Source organism: Microtus pennsylvanicus, chromosome 7 (assembly GCF_037038515.1).
Source record: "Microtus pennsylvanicus isolate mMicPen1 chromosome 7, mMicPen1.hap1, whole genome shotgun sequence".
Lineage (NCBI taxonomy): Eukaryota > Metazoa > Chordata > Mammalia > Rodentia > Cricetidae > Microtus > Microtus pennsylvanicus.
Genome location: NC_134585.1, coordinates 6,498,651 through 6,520,713, shown reverse-complemented (window position 1 = coordinate 6,520,713; position 22,063 = coordinate 6,498,651). Strand labels below are relative to the sequence as shown.

General features: G+C 38.3%; 2 protein-coding genes across 3 annotated transcripts in view; one reads left to right on the top strand and one right to left on the bottom strand.

Moving 5' to 3' along the window:
• The window catches only part of Zfand3 (zinc finger AN1-type containing 3), a 194,483-nt gene that overhangs the window by 146,706 nt on the left and 25,714 nt on the right, over positions 1–22,063 (bottom strand). Inside the window, exon 1 of one of the 2 annotated variants that reach the window (XM_075979758.1) lies at positions 9,383–9,403. The exons of the other annotated variant lie outside the window; for it this stretch is intronic. The gene's annotated coding sequence lies outside the window, so the exon portion shown is untranslated. Of the gene's footprint in view, positions 1–9,382; positions 9,404–22,063 lie in introns of those variants that run through there. 2 annotated transcript variants of the gene reach the window in all.
• Positions 17,677–18,123, top strand: LOC142853627 (small ribosomal subunit protein uS8-like). The gene has a single exon (XM_075978793.1). It carries the CDS (start codon positions 17,697–17,699, stop codon positions 18,087–18,089), a length of 393 nt encoding a protein of 130 aa, XP_075834908.1. The 5' UTR covers positions 17,677–17,696; the 3' UTR covers positions 18,090–18,123.

Below are 22,063 nucleotides of genomic sequence, written 5' to 3'. Positions count from 1 at the left end.
TCTGGGGATCTAAACTCCAGTCTACAAGCTTGCATGGCTAGCACTGAGTCATCTCCCAGGTGAGAATTTTAAGAGAGCTTTTTCAACAGACAAACTGCTTACACTGTAAAAGCATGAGGGCCTGAGTTTCACCCATAGCATCCACTGAAAAACAGAGGTGGTAGTAACACATCTGTAACTCCAGCACTGAGGTTGGAAGGGCAAGGGGAACCTCCAGGAACTCTAGCTTAATCAATGAGCTCTAAGTTCAGTAAGAGAACTTATCTCAAAACATAAGGTGGAGGGGATGGAGGGGACTGTTGCTCTCTGAGAGGACCTGAATTCATTTCCTAGGACCCAAGTCCAGGATATCCAACAACATTTTCTGACCACAGGTACCAAAACATATACGAGGGACAAAACATACACACAGGCAAAACACTCAAACACATAAAAATAAATAAGTCTAGGGGCTAGAGTGATGGCTCAGAGGTTAAGAGCACTTGCTACTCTTTCAAAGGTCCTGAGCTTAATTCCCAGCAACTACCTGGTGGCTCACAACCATCTATAGTAAGATCTGATGCCCTCTTCTGGCATGCAGGAAAAAACACTGTATACATAATAAATTCTTTTAAAAAATGAGGAGGCACGAACAGGAGAGGAAGACATGAAGTTTTCATCTTTAGCTCTATACATTCATGAACAGGTGTGGACACCCTGAATAGAGAACAACCAACAGCTTTGGTCTTAGAGCTTGAAGAGGTAGATACAGCAACATCCACTCAAACATACCAAGCTGACTGGATACAGTGGCACCAAAGAGCAGTTGCTAGAGAGGATCCTGTAATGGTTGGTGGCCATCTAACAATGAAGAAAACTTTTATTGGTGGTAGTAAAAGAAGACAGAGAAAGAATTTGAGAGACTACTTTGAAAAGAATGTCAAGACTAAAAGACAAAAAAACAAAACAAAACAAAGGGTCTGTTTTCACCATATCTGATGATCATGATTCAGTTGACAATGTTTTGTTTAAAAATATCACACTACGAGCCGGGCGGTGGTGGCGCACGCCTGTAATCCCAGCACTTGGGAGGCAGAGACAGGCGGATCTCTGTGAGTTCGAGGCCAGCCTGGTCTACCAAGGGAGTTCCAGGACGGGCTCCAAAGCTACAGAGGAACCCTGTCTCGAAAAACCAAAAAAAAAAAAAAAAAAAAAATATCACACTATGGACTGGAATTGAACAAGCATGTGATCAAATCGGACTCTCTGATTGTGGCTGACAATGAGGGCGGACTGAGAAGCCAACAATAATGACACCGGATTTTGATTCTACTGCATGTACTGGCTTTTTGGGAGCCTAGTCTGTTTGGATGCACACCTCCCTAGACCTGGATGGAAGGGGGAGGGCCTTGGACTTCCCACAGGGCAGAGCACCCTGACTTCTCTTAGGACTGGCGAGCGAGGGGGCGGGGGAGTGAGGGGGGTGAGAGGGAAATGGGAGGATGGGAGGAGGTGGAAATTTTTAATAAATAAATAAATCACACTAATTTTGGTGCTTGTTTTTCAAGGCAGGGTTCCTCTGTGTAGCCCTGACTGTCCTGGAACTCACTCTGTAGACCTGGCTGGCCTTGATTCACCTGCCTCTACCTCCCAAGTGCTGGAACTAAAGGCGCGTGCTACCACACTTAACTTAGAAATATCACACTACTCATTACCAGGTGTAGTGTGGGATGAAAAGACCATCTCAACAAGGTGTGTAGTCCACGGAATCACAAAGAAGTCGTAGAATAGATACCTGGCAACTTTTTGAGTTATAAAAGAAACTTCAGTGGCTGAGGAAGTAAGCTGGATCGCGGTGGAAACTGTGATGATGTGAAGGTTATAGCAGAAGCAGAGAGACAGAGCAGTTAGGGCAAGGATGGAGCTGTGCTGTTGGCTGGAGTGGTAGAGGGGGCCACTGTGGAGACCGGGACATGAATACCAAGGTGAAGAACAGAACATGGAGGAAGAGAAAATGTCTATAATGAACCAGGAAATGTTGGTACAGTCATGGTACTAGTAGAAATAAGATTTTAGGAATCATAGTGGGCAACACAACCAAATTATGAACTGGGGGAGGGGTGGTTTTGGTGAAAGTCATAGTTCCTGTGGGTAGAGCACCAACAGACTTCTGAAACGACAGGAAAGGGCTCTGGTGCTTCGGGAGAGAGCATGGAGAGCTGGCAGCAAAGTTATCCCATACACAAAGCAACTGCTGCAGTTGACAAAAACCTTCTCTGTTAAGGACTGTCACCGCAGTATGCAACTCTGCAGCTGTCTACTAATGCAGTAAAGGCTCAATCTGATGTCACACTTTACATCTTCTGTCTCTTGCAGCTTTGTCTTCTTCCTTTTGCTTTGGCTGCAGTGATTACACACTCCTGTAAACTGTGGTACTAATATCAGGATTGAAATGCTAACAAATTTTTTTTTATTTTATGTGTATGTGTGTTTGTATCTGTTATATGTGTGTAGATGCACTTGGAGACAGTCTGATGGAAGTGCTGGGGAATGAACTCAGGTCCTCTGGAAGAGCAGCAAACATTTCTAACCATAGAGCTATCTCTTCACCCCTACAAATTTTTAACTTTGAAAAAAAAAACCTCAAGATAATTCATTGCAGGATATTAAAATAATATTTTCTAATTAGTCTGAATACTAGAAATCTATTTTGTTTTATGAAGAGTGCTTTTCTTTACCCAAAATGCACATACATGGCATTGCCAAGCCCTACCCAAAACTGTCAATATAAATGTAAGTAATCAAGTCGCCCTATGCATTTTCCTCAGAATCTGTTCTTCCTCACACTCATCAGTAAAGGGCAAACTTAAGAATAAAACATGCCAAGCTCGCTGGGCTCTGATACTGCACAGATCTTGGAACTCTGAAGGCAGAGGTAGGTGGACCTCTGTGAGTTTAAGGGAGACTGGTCTACAGAGTGATTTCTGGGGCAGCCATAGCTACACAAAGAAACTCTGTCTTGAAAAGAAAAACAAAAACAAAAAAAACAAAACAAAACAAACAAAATAAAAAACCATGCAAGCTCTTCCTATATTCTGGAAGTAACTTTTCTAGGCTAGATGTGAGTCTAAAATAAGAAATATTCTGATTCTACAAGAACTTATTTCTAGTTTTGTTTTTGTTTGGTCTGGTTTAACTTGGTTTTTGTTTCTTGAGACAAAAATCTCACTCTGTAGTCCAAGCTGACTTCAAATTTGTGGCACTCCTCCTGCCTCGGCCTCAGCAGTGCTGGCATGAACCAACAGGACTAGTGAGATTTCTTCCTTACAGAACAAACACTAATCTCCAAATAATCACAGATCTTCATTCAACCTCCTGTAACATCCGGCAGGTGAATAAGAGGATGAGAGAAAGAGAACAGAAGAATGGAGAGACGGTGTAACAAACAAACAGGTTCACTCTAAAAATAATTTCAGTTGTCTTAGACATAAGATCAAATGATTAAAGACTAGTACCATCTGGCTGTCACCTAAACCAGCACAGTCCAAATTACTACGGCAAACAGGAAGCAGCAAACAGCTCCTACTAAATTATCAGTCCAGCTCATTCCAGGCAAACAAGAAAAGGTGAGTTCAAACAGATGACATCCTTGCTGGGGATGACAGAGAGACTTTCAGCTACTGACTGCCCTGCTGAAAACTGTTGGACGTCACTCAGTAATTCAGTTGATGTCTATAAAGTTTTCTTTTTAAAGGAATATTCAAAGGATATGACAAACTTGTTAATAAGGGGGATTAGTTCTAAAGTGCAGTCAATCCTGTTCATTTAAAAAACTAATTCAAATTGAACATAGCAAGAATAAACCACTACAATTCTAGAAAGATTATGCACAGCAAAGCAGTCAAGAGTAAGAAAAATTACCAGTGAAATAGGTAGATTCATTTTCAAACCACCCACCCATTATGAAGCTAATATTCAAAACATTTGAAAAGCATGAACAGCAAAAGAAACCTGATAGAAAACTGGGGAAAGTACTAAATAAGATATTTCTCAAAATGACCAGCAGGCAGTGAGGCTTAGAGGCATACGCCTCTATTCCCAGCAGTTGGATAGCAAGTGCTGGAGGATCTCTGTGAGTTAGAGGCCAGCCAGGTCTACATAGTAAGACCCTGCCTTAAAAATAAATAAATGAATGAATGAACAAATGAATGAATGAATGAAATGGCCAGCAAGTATATGGGAAAAAATAGTAAGCACCAAGCTAATACAAATCTATTTCCTTACCCTCCTAGATGACTACTGCTGAAAAGAGACAACAATGGGAGAAAAAGTAACCCTGGACACAGTAGGATGTAATTAAGAGTCAACTGTAGAAAAACAATGGCACATGTGAGATAACACAATGTATTATCAGAACATCACGTCAAAAAATTGTTAAATTTAACCATTTCTAATAATATAAAATTTTATTTTTAAAATCAAGAGTACCTTCAGACTGCTTCACAAATTAGCTTTAGTCTCCTGCCATTATAGGGGCTAAACGGGGCATAATTAATACATAAACACCTGTGCCTCTCAACAGCAGGATTAAATGAGTTAACCATTGTAAGATAGTGTATGTCTAAAGCTTCCACTTGTTACTACAATCCTCATGGGGTGGGTAAGGCACTCAAGGTGAGTCATTTGTGGAGTTTTCTTGCAAGTAAAAGGTGGAGACAGTTAAGGCTTCAGCAGATAAAGCCTGACTCCAGCAAGTGTGCTCCTACTGTACTAACTACACAGTCAGGGGACAAAGTATGTACATGGCCTGTGTAAAAGTAAGTGTGTGGCTCTCAAATAAGATGACAGATGTGTCGAGGAAAAATAGAGGCTTCAGTGAAAAACACAAACATCAAATGCATTCACAGTGATGCTAAGGCAGCCCATTTATATTTAGGATTCCATTTTTTTCACACATTTTTTTCAATTACCTATCAGTCTCAACCCTGAATTTGAATGAAAGACTTCTATCATGCCTTTCCCATGCCGAGGAAAGCTAATCCGCCACAAACAAGGGCAAAGCAAATACCTCCATATTAATTACAGACATTATTGACATAACACATTCTCACTTCACAGGCTTAGATGTAACCTTCCAAGAGTCCATCCATAATTAATCAGCACTATAGTGTGCCGTTTCAGAGATGCAGAGAAAACAGGCAACTATATCAGAGCTTTAAAAAAAAAAAAAAACAAAAAACAAAAATGGGAAACCAGTCTGGTCTGTGAGGTTAATTAACTGGTCTATTATTTAGAAGATAACATGTAAAAATCAAAAGCAACTCCTAAAAAACAAAATACTCTCCATACTCAAGTACGGCTACCACTGTAATTCCTGTCTGAACTTCTAAGTGTGACTGACAAAGCGGTGAGTCAAGGAGCTCTCTGTGAGAGGGTCCAGGAAATGTGGATTGTAGTTAGCGTTTCTGCTTCCAAACTTAGCCCCGCTGCACTTGTTCTCTAAAGGCTTGTCTAGACATCTTCCATTTCTCCTGCCCCCTTTTTCTTTATGACCTGAAGAGGCTTTTCTTGATCCAGAAAATTCCTTCTCTAATTTATTCCCAAAAATTCTCAAAAATTAGATAATCTAGAAAGAAATGTTTCCTTCCCCAAAATGCTAGCTAGAGTCCCTGGCCACTAACCACATTTCTTACCCAAACCGTCTTTCTCTGAAACACAGTCTTTGTCAGCTGGCTTTCTGTTCCAAATATCTGTGTATTTCTATACTTTCTGCCTAGCCCCTCTTCTGAACTGCTCTATAGAAAATCCAGGAGTTTATTTCCCAATATTTCCCTAATTTTGCATAGCTTTGGCCCTAAGTTTCAATGCAGCCTCATGTACAATTGCATTTATGGGGTATAATTACCAAGAAATTTAAGGAAGAGAACACAATATCTTTTCAACTACACAGTTTAGGGAGCTATCTTGAAACTGCACTCATTTATTTAGTGTGTATGAGCCTACAGAGGACAGAGGACAACTTCAGGAGTCAGTTCTCTCACTACGTGGTTCTGGCCATCAAGCTCGGGTGTCATACCTGTCAGAAAGTGCCTTTACCAGATGAGCTACCTCACTAGTCCGGGAAGCTTTTTTAAAGTACTCTACATAGCCCTACTGTATAATTATTTTAAGCAATGGATACTCAAAACAATTTGACAAAACATTACTGAAATCAGATACCATATGGTCAGGGAGTTTCATCCTATATATTACTTACCAAACAAGAACAAACCAAAATTTACACCTTTAGAATGCAGCACTGAACATCTTATTCACTCAAACACTATAGACAAATAAGGATATGACCTGACATCATATTCTCCCCTTATCAAACCACAAATGTTTTTAAATTAAAATAAGGCACTAAAATAATTTTTTAAAAAATAAGTTTTTATGATGCTATGCTTTCATTTTTTTACTCAACCACTAAAAATTTAAAAATCAACTTTAAAAACTTGAAAAACATACACCAAAATTAAACAGACCCAAAGTCTACATATCTCAATGAACTTTTATGTAGTTAGAATAGGCATTCTGAAGCTGTGGAGCTTCTCGCTGGGTTTTACTCTTTTACTATTAAGAGTTAAGCATTTATCAACAACCAAGAACAAAAAAAAAATTTATGACAGTTAAAATTAGAAAAAGAATACTACGCCCTCTTTCATGACTCATGCCCATTACCTGCATTCAGTCCTTCCTCATCCCCTAGTATTTAGGGGCTATTTCTTGCTCTCTTTTCAACATGTTGCACTGTTCCCACATGGACATTTGTTTACATATATACTGGCTAGTTTCCAAACATGGGGGAAAACATGCAGTTCTTTTTCTCCGAGATTGTGTGACCTTGCTTAATATTATATGTTCTACATCCATCCATTTTCATGCAAATTTTGTGACTGCATATTTCCTTAAAGCTGAATAGCATTTTATTAAATGCACACACAAGCATACAAACATACACAACCCAAACTTTTGCTATCCATTCATCTGTTGATGGGCATGCAGGTTGACTCCTTTCCTTTACTACAGTGAAGAAAGCAGCAGTAAGCATGATTTTAAATACACTAATTTAAATATTGCATAAACATAGTTTTAAATACTATATAACTTTACCTTAATACTAAGTATCTTGCAAATAAAAAATATAAAGAGATCCAGAGAAAGCAAGATAAGGAAGAAAGATAACTGGTTGGTTTTCTTCCAAATCTCAGACAAGAAAAAGTCAGGGAGCTATGCTACAATGAAAGAAACTAAGAGAAGCAATAACCAATGTGAACCCATGAGCCAGTCTGAGATCTTAAATTGGTGAGAAGTGAAAAAGAGACTCAGGATTTCTTGAGGGAAAACTGAGCAAATTTCACTATAGAGTAACAAACAGCTAACATCATAGCAAACATTAACTGCTCATTTCCTAAGTAGGACAAACGATACTGTGGTTATGTGTCCTGGTGTTTAGGGCAGTCACACCAGTGGGGGGGGGGGGGTGTATAGAGAGATCTATAGAGGCAAATTTACTTTAAAAGACAAGCGTGGGTGGTAAATGTTAATCAGTGGGTCATCAAAGTAAGAAGTCCACAAGACTTCCTTATACAGACTTATCCCAATCTCTCGGTGTTATTAAAGACTGTATATTCAAAAAAAAATAAGAAGTCCATAAATGCACACTATACATCAGCCTGTCCATCAACTGGTAAGTGAATGAAACACTACTTGTCAATAAGCAGCACTCTGGAAGGTATCCAATGTGACATGGATGAACCGCAAAACATTCTGCTCAGAGCGCCCAGTCTCAAAAGACTATGTTGTGTCACAACTCTATGTGAAACATTCCTTCAAGGAAAATCAACAGGACAAATCAAGTAGGAGACCATGGGGTGTGCATCACACAGAGAGACTCCAGAATTATTAGTCAACAGGCCTGAAGGAATTTTTCCAGAGTAACAGAAATGTCCTGAAATTATATTTAAGTCATGGAATGGAACTTGACAAATTAGTGAAACCCATTCAACTATACAGTGACAACAAGTTGCTTTTATGGTATGTATATTATATTCAATAAAGCTGTTGATAACTGAAATTTGAACAAATCTATGGTCTGAAGAAAGAGGACATGGTTTGGAAACTGAGTGCATTCAATTATCTGCTGGAACTGGCTGAAAAGACAAGTCAGAGGGGCTAATTTATAGAACTAATGTGAGTTACATTTCTACAAAAATAAATGAAAGTTTCAATATAATTTCACTTGAAAAGCATAAATCCCTTACTCTTGCATTTCAAAATCTGTTTTATAATCCAAAATAGGCCTTCAAAGAACACTTAATTTTCATTAACAAAATATAAACAAAAAGGTAAATTAATAACCCAATTAATTACTCTTTGAAGAACTTTGACAAACATTTCTCCGAAGAAAACATGCACATAGACAAAAGGCAAAAAGCACATAAAAAATACCAAATGTTATTAGCAAGCCATAAGCAAAACGTAAATCCAACAACAATGAAACAAACTTCACACCCATAAAAAAAAAAAGTAAAAAGGTGACACAAACATAAAGTAATTGTTAGCCAGGGTATGAAGACACTGAAAGCCCTGAACACTTTCAGTAGAATCAAATGCAGCCACTGTGGGAAATATGGATCCTTGAGAGTTCAAAGTGGGGTCACCAGAAAGCTCAGCAATTCTACTCCCAAGTGTCTTATCAAAGGAACTGGCAACATGTGTTCACATTAATGCTGGTGTGTGCACTGCGTGGCAGTACTACTGACATGGACGGCAAAAGAATCCAAATACCCAATAACTGAAAAATAAATAGATCAATATTCATACAAGTCCTGGAGAGACGACTCAAGTCAAGAGCTTCGGCTTCTCTTCCAGAGCACCCAGGTTCAATTCCCAGCACATATATGGCAGCTAACAATCCACTATCACTTCAGTTCCAGGGACCCTGAAGCTCATTTCTGTAAGAACCAGGTACCCATGTGGTACAGGCATACATGCAGGCAAAACACTCAGAAAATAAACTCTTTAGCTATATGAGTATTATTTAAGACACACATAAAGCCGGGCAGTGGTGGCACACGCCTTTAATCCCAGCACTCGGGAGGCAGAGGCAGGCGGATCTCTGTGAGTTCGAGGCCAGCCTGGTCTACAAGAGCTAGTTCCAGGACAGGCAAAAAAAAAAGACACATAAAAATGAAGTAACCGAGCAATGAAACATACTACAACATAAGAAACTTTAAAATACATTAAACAAAGTAAAAACAATGGGCTGGTTAACAGTTTGGTAACAGAGCACTTGGTCTTACAGAACAGTCTTGGGGGTGGGAGGCTGAGGCCAACAATGCAAACAAACAGTAAAACTCACCTCTTATGACTGATTTAATACAACAAATCCATATAGGTAGAAGGCAGACTGGCGGTCCCAGGGGATAAAGGGAGGATCAAAGAGGGGCAGTAGCCACTAAGTTGGGAAGCACTTTATAAAAGAATAAAATGTAGAATTAGCTATTTTCATTCAATTTAAACCTAATTATTTTTTCTACTGCCTTTATCGTTTTAAAAAATCATTTACACTTACATAGTTTTGGAGGGGTGCATGTGCTATGGTATGTATGTGGAAATGTGAGGTCAGAAGACAACCTTAAGCAGCCAGTTCTCTTCTACCAAATGTGTTCTAGGAATCAAACTCAGGTTGCCAGACTTGGCAGCAAGCACCTTTATCTACTGAGCCATTTCAGTAGCCAGTCTTTGGTTTTTGTATGTCGCAGATCATACTGTGGGTATGCCACACCACTTAACACTTCCTGAGAACTTGCTTTTTGCTACAAGGAAAAGTACTCTGTGAGGTTTGGTTAATCTTCAGAAACCTGTAAGGTATGGGATATCTATCTACAAAAGCTCATTTTTGAATGAATAAAAAAAAAACCCAGAGAAACAAATGAACTAATTACAGGTAGAGCTGGAGAATCAAACCCTAATATTTTTCAAGATTAACTCAAACATAAAAAAGGGAATAAATTAAACAGCTTCTGTTAATACCTTTCCATCAATAAAACTCTATGAACAAGCTACATGAGAGAAAGACAAGGCTATCCTCCCTAGCCTGTGCTGGTGATGGTTTTTCAGTTGCATATACAATTCAGAAATGACATACAGCATGACTTCCTTCCACAAGAACATTATTAATTTATTGCTCTCAATACCATTTCCAAAGAACCAAATCCAAGATAATTGGCTCCACTATTTCAAAGTCAATCAAAAGTGGGAGGAGACAATCTAGCTGTATAGAAGTACCCAAAGAAAGGAGTTGTTTGTTTTAATTAGCTATGAGGCCCCGTGTGGTTTGAAAGAATATGGCCCCAAAGGGAGTGGCACTATTAGGAGGTGTGGCCTTGTCAGAGTAGGCGTAGTCTTGTTGGGGAAAGTGTGTCACTGTGGATGGGCTTTGAGTTCTAACCACACCCAGTGAGACAGAAAACTTCCAGTTGCTTGCAAGCAAAGATGTAGTACACGCAACTGCTTCTCCAGCACCATGTCTGCCTGCATGCCACCATATCACACCAGAGGATAATGGACTAAACCTCTGAACTGTAAGCCACCCCCAATGAAATGTTTTTCCTTTGTAAGAGTTGCCACAGGGTCATGGTGTCTCTTCACAACAATAGAAACCCAAACTAAGACACTCCACAAGACACATATGAGAACTATGACTAGTATTGAAGAAATAAAAATAAAAGAACTTATTAGCATTGTCCTGATTTAGCTATGATGTCATATGCTGTACCTTTCAGAGCACAATTGAAACCAAAATGTGCTTAAGTGCTTGCATTAACTCATGATACTCCACCTCAATTTATCTATCTACTCTGCATTTGAGCAATCTTCTATGAATCAAAACCAGCTGCCTGTATGTAAAAAATACAAACATACATATGAAGAACTCTACAAAACACGTAGGATGGAGCTTGACCAATCAGAATGAAATAATTTCCCAATAAACAAGTCCAAGTAAACTCGATAAGTGTAAGACTGAACTATGTGCTTGGCTCTGTGAACAGTGAGAATGAGACACATCTCACAAGGCTAGTTAGCCAGCACACCAGTCACTAGGTGGGCTACTATGGAAGCAGCCATCTCTTCTCATCACAGCCTTTATTTTATTTTTAGATATGAAGATTCTGCTTCACCCTTTCCTGTGGCATTATAGGATTCTCACTTTGTCATATCAATCCCTTAAAATTCCAGTTTTCATTTCATGTGGTGAAAATGTACATCCAGGCAGCCTCTATTATTATTTCAAAGCAATTGGAAAATCCCAGAATCCCCATTTGCACTGGGCTGAGACTTTCCAATATGCCTAATAATGATACTTTATGACCTAGAAGTTCCAATGAATTGGTAGTAAGAAAACATTGATCTGCTTCAGTGGCATTGTAATTGGAATGGTGATTAAATGATCATGTTAAATTTACCCTGGGCCTCTTCCAATGTGGCAAATATAAAATGAGCTCTCAGCATCAGCAGAGCCTAAACTACTCTCTTTCCTTCTAAACTGATACTCCTCCTGCATGTCAAAGGTGGCCTGGTTTGAGTGTCCCCATTAATAATTAGGTGGCATAACATGACAAACTATATAGACCCATAGAGGCTTCCACAGAATGGACACTGCCCAACACACTATGCTGTATTTAGCAACTTGGGACAGCCTTGTGCGTGGCAGAGTGGTGCATTTGCACCACTATAGTTAATGGTCTGTCAGCATTTCCATTATAAAGCAATTTTCAAAGGTTTATTGCTCTGCTGAAGAATTTGCTCTGAGCTAAAATTTGGCATTCCAGAAAAGCAGAAACTGTAGCCCGTAGCTGTTTACTCCCTTCCAAGCAGGCCAAGTAGGTTGTTTTTGCCTTTTATTTTTTTAAGTTAATCTGGTTCTTTATTTTAGAATTTCCTCATAGAGCCCTATAGGAATATCTACAAAATAAACCCCACACCTCACAAAAGGGCTATTGTTTCATAATAGCAACTTGTAACAACGTACAAGGTACAGAGCATAGATCCCAATTCATGTATAAAAAGTCCTATTTCTGATGAATTGCAAATTTTAAAAGGTTTATCCATCCTGTGTAGTTATGATGAATTTATTCATGCTGTGACATTATCTGACGAGGTTTTAAAAAAACAAATCAAAAGAAGACTTACACATCTTAGTTACAAAGCTTCCTTTATCCTTTCCACTCAAGAACCATAACCATATTACACTTGGCCTAAGGTGCACAACACCTGCTCAACTCCATATTCAGCTACTAGCTAAAGTCATTAAAGGTTCTAGTAACATGGAGGGAGCAAGAAAGAGTAGTAAAACAGGAGGGGAGGCTCTGAAAAGAACTAGAATATTTGGAAACCAGATGATCACCACCTGAATTGGATAAAGTCTAGAGAAAAACTGGCAATATGTAGTTTTGGTGCATTTGTATGATAAATTGCTGATTTTATTCTTTCAAAACATTCATGCTAACCTGAAAGCTTGCCAAACTATCTTATTATCAAAGAATAAAGTATCAAATTATTCTAGTACTGGGCTGGAGAGATGGCTCAGTGGTTAAGAGCACTGGCTGCTCTTCCAGAGGTCATGAGTTCAATTCCCAGCAACCACATAATGAGATCTGGCGCCCGGGCATACATGGAGGCAGAATGTTGTATACACAATAAATAAATAAATCTTTAAAAAAAAATTATTCTAGTACTTTAACTTCTGGTTACTGAACCTAACAAGAAAACAAAAATACATATTTCAAATTACAACATTTTTAAGTTACATAGCCAATCCTGATATTACTCTACCCACATGCAAACAAGACTTGTAAGCTAAGCCCTTTCCATAAATAGGTTAGACTACAGAAACATAACACTCTACCTACAGAGATAAATTTAAGAGCAACTACAACTGTGACCACTCAATATTACCCATTATATGAAATTATAAATTTTACATTTAATTTCAACATAAAAGAAAATATCACTTGTAAAATTATATTACCCTGAGGCTGTCTTGAAGATTTCTTCTCCAAGTCTACCCAAGACAGTAACTTATAAATAGCAATTTACGATCTTAAGAACAAAATTAAAAAGGTAGTTTTCCAGATCAAGGTACAAATAAACCACATAAATCAAAACATTAAAAGTAACTACGACAGCCAGGTGTGGTACACACTGTGATCCCGACACTTAGGGAAGTAGACAGAGGAGCTATACAAATCTGAGGCCAGTGCAAGCTAAATATCAAAAATATGTCTCTTTAGGAAGAAATTCTCACATATATGTACAATGGTGAACGCAAGGCCTTTCTGTTTCAATGTTAAATAACTAACTAGTGAACTGCTAAGAGATAAGTCTGTAGCCATTGGTAGTGTGCCTCTCTAGCATGCAACAATAGGGTTCTGATCCCGAGACCTGAACAGAACCAGGCATGATGGCATACAAATGTAATCCCAGCCAAAAATTCGAGGTCATGCTTGGTTATATACTGAGTTTATGACCAGCCTGGGCTGCATCAGACTCATCTCAAAAATCAGTGATAAAGATAAATAGCCATAAAACAAGACAGGCAACAACATGAATATTGATGAGAAGACAAATCTGTTGAAACCACAAAATATACATTGCAGCTATCTAATTCTATTTACAATTACATAATTACATATAAGCTAGCATGGAATAATCTATAAAATGTATCACAAGATGTTCAAGAGTATATATAGTATATATCAAAGCACAAATCACTTAATTTTGCAATTATTCAGTTATAGTATGATACATTATCAAACACTGAGTCAATTTGTGATGGAGGAGGGTCATCTGTCTATGTGTTACTTTCATTGGTTAATAAAGAAACTGCCTTGGCCCTTTCATAGGACAGAAAATTAGGTAGGCAGAGTAAACAGAACAGAATGCTGGGAAGAAGGGAAGTGAGACAGTTGCCATGATTCTCCGACCTCAGATGGATATAGGCTAGAATCTTTCCCAGTAAGCCACCACCTTGTGGTGCTACACAGATTATTAGAAATGGGTTAATCAAGATGTGAGAGTTAGCCAGTAAGAGGCTACAGATAACGGGCCAGGCAGTATTTAAAAAAATACAGTTTCCGTGTAATTATTTCGGGTGTAGAGCTAGCCATGCTGGAGTCGGGCGGGACGAAAAGCAGGCCTGCTTGCCTCATCACAACAAATTTGACACACATAAAAAAGTGAGCTTTGATCATTATTCAATATCAAATATAAATATGTACAGCAAACCCAATGGAAATAAAGCAAAAAGAGCAAAAAATATGCATTTTAATGGAGAAACAGCAAAAGTTAACACTAACCACATAAAACACTAGTAAATTACATTTTGCTAACATCAGAGAATAAACAAACCAAATTAAGAAAAAGGCTGCAATACAAATTATGATATGTGTGAAATATATTCTTAAATTCCTATAAAACTGTAAGAAGACTATAATCTCACTTTAAAATAGGCAACACCCTTGACCAGGTTCTTCACAATTGTAGACATGTATATAGTCAAAAAGACACATGAAAACCAGCTCTGCATCATTAGACATTAGAAAATGTACATTAACAATCATTTCAAATGAACAAGCCCTGGTTCAATCCCTAGCACTAAAAATGTAAAGCAATCACCAAAACATCACACTGGTGTACACCTCCACCAAAATAACTAGACGTCAGCAAAAGTGTGTACCAGCCTCTCATATAGTGATTCTAGGACAGTGAAGTGATGCAGTCATTGGGAAGAAGCTAAGCATACAAAGTTTATAGCTCACCAACTCATTCACAAAATAAATGAACACACACACACACACACACACACACAACACACATCTTTCTACCAAAAGGCACACAGAGCAACATCCACTGCAGCATTATCCCTAACAAAGGCTAAAAAATCAATGCACAGCCACAATAGACCGTGTGAGCTGCTCTGTAGTCAACATGCAATAACTAGTACAAGTAACAATAAAAACAAACCCTACTGAAATAAAGCTGAACAAAACAGAAACAGGGATAATTCCAGGCATATGTTTACAGTATGTAAGCCTGAATACATGGAGTCAAAGTTATTTATGGACAAGATTTTGAGTATATAAGGGCAAGAAGACTACATCAGTGACAGAAATACCTTTAACATTGATTTGATAATTAAATTACTATATTGACACAGATACAAAATAGAAATGTGCATTTTTTAAAAACTCATGAGCCGGGCGGTGGTAGCGCACGCCTTTAACCCAGCACTCGGGAGGCAGAGGCAGGCAGATCTCTGTGAGTTGGAGGCCAGCCTGGTCTACAGGAGCTAGTTCCAGGACAGGCACCAAAAGCTACGGAGAAACCCTGTCTCGAAAATTAAAAAAAAAAAAAAAAAAAACTCATGAAATTGTATATTTAACATAGTATACATCAAAAATCATACATAAACTTACAAAAGAGGATTCTGTCAGTACTATGCCAACAAATAAATATAATTGTTTAAAATGTATACTTCTAGGATTTAAAGAAAAGCTAGATAAAATTGAGACAGTAGGGAAGTGGAAAGTGAGGCCAGCAGGTGTGTGGCTCTGCTCAATTTTATTGTGAACATAAATAGCTTTCAAGTTTTAATAAACTTAAAATATTTAAACATGAATCTCATTTATACAATACCCCATAAAACAAATACCTAGAAATATCAGCAAGATCTCTATTCTACACACCATGATTGATAAAATCCAAAAAAAAAAACCTTAAATGTATGTAGTGAAATATGATCAAAACTATGATGAAAGAAAAAAGTTCTGCTAAACATAAAATGTGTGCTATCCAGTCAAAAGCTTAACAGGTTTTTCTTAGAAAACTGATAAAACTATTTCTAGAATCCTTATGCAAATGTCAAATGGCCAAATACAAAATACAGCCAGGATAATCCTTAAGTTGGCAGGCTAACTTCTATCAGGTAACAAAACTCTCTGTAAACTATAGAGTTACACCACCAAAATAGATTCTTTTAGAGTGAGTACAGATACTAACATAATACAAAGAAGCTGGACCATCAAACCAATTCAAACTCATCCACGATTACTACAAACTCATATAAATAGAAAAAGACGATGGTATCTGGAACCAAAGGCATTGAAGTCAGTGTTCTGTCTTAAAAGATACTACAACACTTGCCCTATAGTAAATTAATATAGTCACAGTAAAACTTATGAAGCAAGGTACTATAGAGGCAAAGTACAAGGCATAAAAGAGAAAACTTCAAATACCTTAATATATATGTAACTGGAGTAGGAGGCAGGAAAAAATATCTGAACATAACAGAAATGTTAGAACTTTGATGAAAACCACAAGCCTACTCACCTGAAAATCCCAATGAATCCAAGCACGTGAGTGTGCGCACACACACACACACACGCACACACACACACACACACACACACACACACACACACACACACACACACAGAGATTTAAGACACTAAGGCATACCACATAATAGCACTGCTTAAACTCAGTTATAAACACAAAAAATTTTAAACAAAACCACATTAAACAGTAAAAAAGATGGGAATGGCAGTAGATTTTCCACTAGGAACAGCACTTTCAGCTCACTGAATAAAAAGCTGTTAACCTACAATTCTATACTCAGCAAAAATATACTCAAAAGGGGGCCAGCTTTTCAGGACAGAGCTGCACAACAAAAAATTTAAACTATTTCTCAAAATATCCAAGGAGTAAGATTACATCAAAGGGAAATGTGGACCTACACAAAGGAGTCAGCCCCAGAGGGGTCAAAAAAAAAAAAAAGACAACTAGCCCTCACCCTTTTGAGGGAAACTAGTAACAATCTCATATTGGCTTTGTTACGTACAGAGACAAAAACAATGAAATGCACAAAACTGAAGAAATGAGGGGCAGGACCTCCTGAGGCCACACAGAGTTGCACAGAATCATCTAAAGACAAAATATCGAAGATTAGAAAGATTAAAGCAGTCACTAAAAATAGCACAATACAAAGCTACACCTAGACACCTTTCATTAGACTAAATAAGTCAGCTTCTATTGGTAGTTTGTGGAGGATTTTTATTCAAGAAATCACACCGAGCTTTATTAAATTTTGTCATCTTTTCAGATTATCATATGATTTTTTTTTCAGTCTGTCGACAAGATGTACTGTAGTAATTTATTTACTTCTGGAGGTTAAACCAACCTTATACTCCTGAAATAATCCCATATGATCATGAAATATGACTATTTATTATTTGACTTCCCAGCCTTTTTTTAAGGATTTCTGAATAAATATCCCTAAGAGACAATGGTTTGACAGCACTGTCCGGCAATTTATGCTCTCTCCTCCCTGTCCTTCCCTCCTCCCTTCTTTCCCCTCCCCACATTCTCCCCCTCTCTCTCCCTCTCCCTTGACTTTCTCTTACTCAAGCTCTCTATATATTTAAAGAATATTAATCCTTCTTTAAACGACTGGTAAAATTCCCTGTGATTCTATCTCACAATGTTCTATGGGTAGCTCTGATTGTCCAGTTCATCTCTTCACTTGTTATAGGCCTATGATAACATATTAGAGAAACCCTGTCTCAAAAAAAAAAAAGATCAAGCTCTTTCGGCCATCTTCCCGCACCGCCACCATGGTGCGCATGAACGTCCTGGCCGATGCTCTCAAGAGCATCAACAATGCAGAGAAGAGAGGCAAATGCCAGGTCCTCATCAGGCCCTGCTCCAAAGTCATCGTTCGGTTCCTAACTGTGACGATGAAGCATGGTTACATTGGTGAATTTGAAATCACTGACGACCACAGAGCTGGGAAGATCATCGTGAACCTCACTGGCAGGTTGAACAAGTGTGGAGTGATAAGCCCTAGATTTGATGTGCAACTCAAAGACCTAGAAAAATGGCAGAACAATCTGCTCCCATCCCGTCAGTTTGGCTTCATTGTACTGACCACCTCAGCTGGCATCATGGACCATGAAGAGGCAAGACGAAAGCACACAGGAGGGAAAATCCTGGGATTCTTTTACTAGAGATGTAAAACATAAATAAAGAGCCTTTATGGACTGTGAAAAAAAAAAGATCAATTTAAACAAAAATAGAAATTAACAATCTGAGGAATAGCATTGTGATCTCCTGTCAAATTACAAATTTCCAAGGAAGAAGAGTGTGTGACAAAAGAAAGAGTCTAACAAATAGTCCCATATACATGCAATCCAAATAGCACAGAAATAGTGCGTCCTAAAAGAGTAAGCCATAAGTGGGTGGACCATAATGCATTCCTACAGATAATGCCATAATTATGCAACTACAATTCTGTAACAGTTGACTTCATTAGACCATTCCACAGCTCAGCTCAGCTCATCTATTGCATTATCAGAGACTCAGCTATACCACATGCAAACAAATCTGATTTTAAGAAAATTTAAACAATGCATAATGAAACTATTTCTCATCCATTAATTTTTCCTAATTATAATATCTAAAACTTTTAATCATACTTTATAACAGAAAAGGTGAAATGCACATATAAAATGTATAGCTGTGATCTTGAGTTGCTTCTCAAAACAAAAAACACAAGCAAAAGCTAATTTATGCTCTGCTTTGTAACTCTTCTATTTAGTAACTCAGAAAAACAAAGAACTTAAGAATGTCTTTTTAAAATAGAAACAAACATAACAACATGAACTGGAAAATGGCTCAGTGAGTAAAGTACTCATTCTGCAAACATGAGGACCTGAGTCTGGATCCCCAGCACCCACATAGAAAGCTGAGTGTGCATGGTGGCACTTATTCGCTGGGGGTGAGAGCTATATCTACAACTCAGTAACACAGTCTAGTCAAAACAGCAAGGTTCCAAGTTTAGTTAATATAAGGGTGAGTTCAAGGCCAGTCTGGTCTAAAAAGTGAATTCCAGGTCAGACAGGATTACACAGTAAAACCCTGTAGATTGGGGGGAGGGAGGCCTTAAAGAGGGAGAGGGAGGAAGAAGGAGAGGGGGAGAGAGAGAGGGCTGTTAATAGTCTCAATTCTCCAAACCAAAAAGACCCTGTAGATAGGGAGGAGGAGGGGGTGGAGGGAAGGAAGGGGTGATGAGAGAGCGCAAGCTGTTAATGGTCTCAATTCCCCAAACCAAAAAGCAGAAAACAGGACTGGAGAGATTGGTTTAGTTAAGAGTACTTCCAGAGGCTGGCAGGCACGCCTTTAATCCCAGCACTTGGGAGGCAGAGACAAATGGATCTCTGTGAGTTCCAGGTCAGCCTGGTCAGTCTAGTCTACAGAGCAAGTTCCAGGACAGGCTCTAAAGCAACAGAGAAACCTTGTTTTGCAAAATCAAGAGTACTTCCAGAGGACTCAGATTCGATTTCAAGTATCCACATGGTACTCACAACGGTCTGTAGCAGTCCCAAGGAACCTAACACCCTCAGTGCACAGACATACAGGCACATATGATAAATAAATTCTAATACGGTGGTGAGCATTAGAGAAAGATGCCAGTGCTAACTTTCCTTCACATAAGCACAGGTGCACACACAAATCATAAACATCAGCACAATGAAAAGTGCAGCTGTACCTGAGACAGCACAACTATGTAAGTGTGCTGGCCATGCCACTACTTTCCAAAGACCTATATATGAATTTGTAAAATAGATTTAAAAAAATCCATATCCCTTCTCTAATCACCAGCTAAATTAATTTATTCCAAAAATATAGCTGGTGTTCAACAAGCATCTTCAGAGACTAAATTATTCTGACTGGTTAAGCCTGTTACTACCCAATAACAGAGTCAAGTATGGAGGCTCACATCTGTAATCCCACCACTTGGGAAAGGGTGACTCAAGATGATGGTCAAGATTCAGGGACAGCCTGAGCTAAAGTGAGGTTTTATCCCCAAAACAAACAAAAGCTATATTTTTCTGAACAGCTAAGATGCATATATCTAGTGTCAAATAAAGTTGCCCAATCTAAATAAAATCTGACTTTATATTTGTATTAACATTGGTCTTTACAAGATTCTTACCACCAGGGAATACAATTTTTAAGTACGTATTTATTGTATATATTGTATATGTAAATATGCATGTGTACAAGAATATGTGCATGCAGAGGTTGGAGGTCAACACTGAAAGTCTTCCTCAATTGCTCTCTACCTTATTTTATATCTGTATCTACAGACACATACAGACAGAGATACATATTTTTTTAGACAGAGTCTCGTTTAGAACTTGGAGCTCACTGACTGAGCCTCGAGAATCTTCCTGTGTTCTCTATTCATGTCGCTCAGGAACATGCTCAGGGCATATATGAAATGTCCACAAAATGACTTGTTTTTTGGTAACCTTATCCTCCCACTTAATATTATGGTGCCACTGAGAAACTGCCACATGCATCTTGGCTGAGAACCAAAAACCAAATGGAACCACAACCTAGCAATCTCTCAAAGGACATGCAAAAGTTCCCACTTCTCAATGAAACAATCCTCACTCTCAATGAAGAAATAATTCATTTTTGATCACTTGTAAAATCCCCATTTAAATGTGGTCAAGTTCCAAATTGACCTCTATTTAAAAGCTACATGCATATAGGAATGCAAAACATCTTTCTGTTTAAAGGCTCATTTGATACCCTCTCCACAAAGGATGACTAGTACTTTGAAAATTCTCCTGAAGGAGACTGACAGGCCTGACAAGCCTCCAGCACATCAAGCAGGTGGGTGATAGGAAAGATAAGATAATGAAATAGATCATTTAGATATGGGGTATATTTTTAACAGATTACTCATTTAAAACTATCTACAAACTAAACTCGTTGATAATCTGGGTATTTTTCTATATAGAAGAAATTAGGAAGAACATGGGAATTAAATATTAATTGTCTTCAAGTGACAAATTATACACTGGAAAAATTACACTAGAATGCACTTACCCTCTCGACAGCCTTTGAACTAGGCTATTTGTAATTCACAGTACTGATTAATCAGAACTGTAAACTACTTTAACTCTCTGCTGGATGGTGCTAGTGAAACACAAAGCAGTCACTGGAATGTTCTAAGCAAGAATGGGAATGTCTCTGTCTCTGTCTCCGTCTCTATCTCTGTCTGTCTGTCTCGCTCTCTCTCTCTCTCACACACACACACACATTCAAAGAGTGCCATACTGAACAAATATAAACAAAATTTCTAATAAATGCCTAAAGAACTGACTAGTTATTCACTGTTTTTCCTCTTATGTATAGCTTAGACCAGAAGCAGAGCTGTCTAGTCCTGGCCCTCAATCTTCCAGGAAGCCAGAAACAAAAAAATTTCTATAAAAGCCCTAAAGGCTGGAAAAAAAATTGTTTCTAGTGCTCTACTGTTTTATTTAAAAGCCAATACAGTTGGTTCCTTCTGGTCAAGGAGATCTAAAAACTATATAAAGCCCCAGGAACCCAGCTACTTTATTTTCTAATTAAAGAAGGGAGAACCTAGAAAGGATTCATGATTCAGCTTTGCCCAGAGCTAACAGCCTCTCTCCAACAGCAATCCTGCCTCTTGCTGACCTAAGCAGAAAGACAGAAAGGAACTCACATCTAGTTCTCCCAGCATTAGCAATGACTGGCACTCTGGCCAGGTATTCACACAGCTCTTTAAAAGCCACACAATCTCAGCCTTCCTTCCCTTGAAAACTATCTTTCATGAAGCACTAACACACAACAGTCAGAAACATAATAATGAATTTATCAAAGTACATATGATTAAACAATCATTTATGATCTAGACCTAGCTTTAAAAAACACCTTCTACTCCTAAGTATAAGCTGCATGAAAAAATAAATATACAGAATAAATTGTTTCCAGCAATGTTTTCCTCAGAAGTTTTAAGACAGACTAGCTTCTTTTAAAAGTTTGAATTCAGAGCGGTTTGTTCAGGATGTGTTCCACTCGGTTTTCAGGTTTCATTCAACAGGCTCTACATGGTCCAGTCTGGAGCACATCAAAATTCTCCCTGTACTTCCTAGAAAGTGGCTCT

Coding starts and splice junctions, on each gene's coding strand:
- LOC142853627 (XM_075978793.1), top strand. CDS start 17,697: ATGGTGCGCATGAACGTCCTGGCCGATGCTCTCAAGAGCATCAACAAT.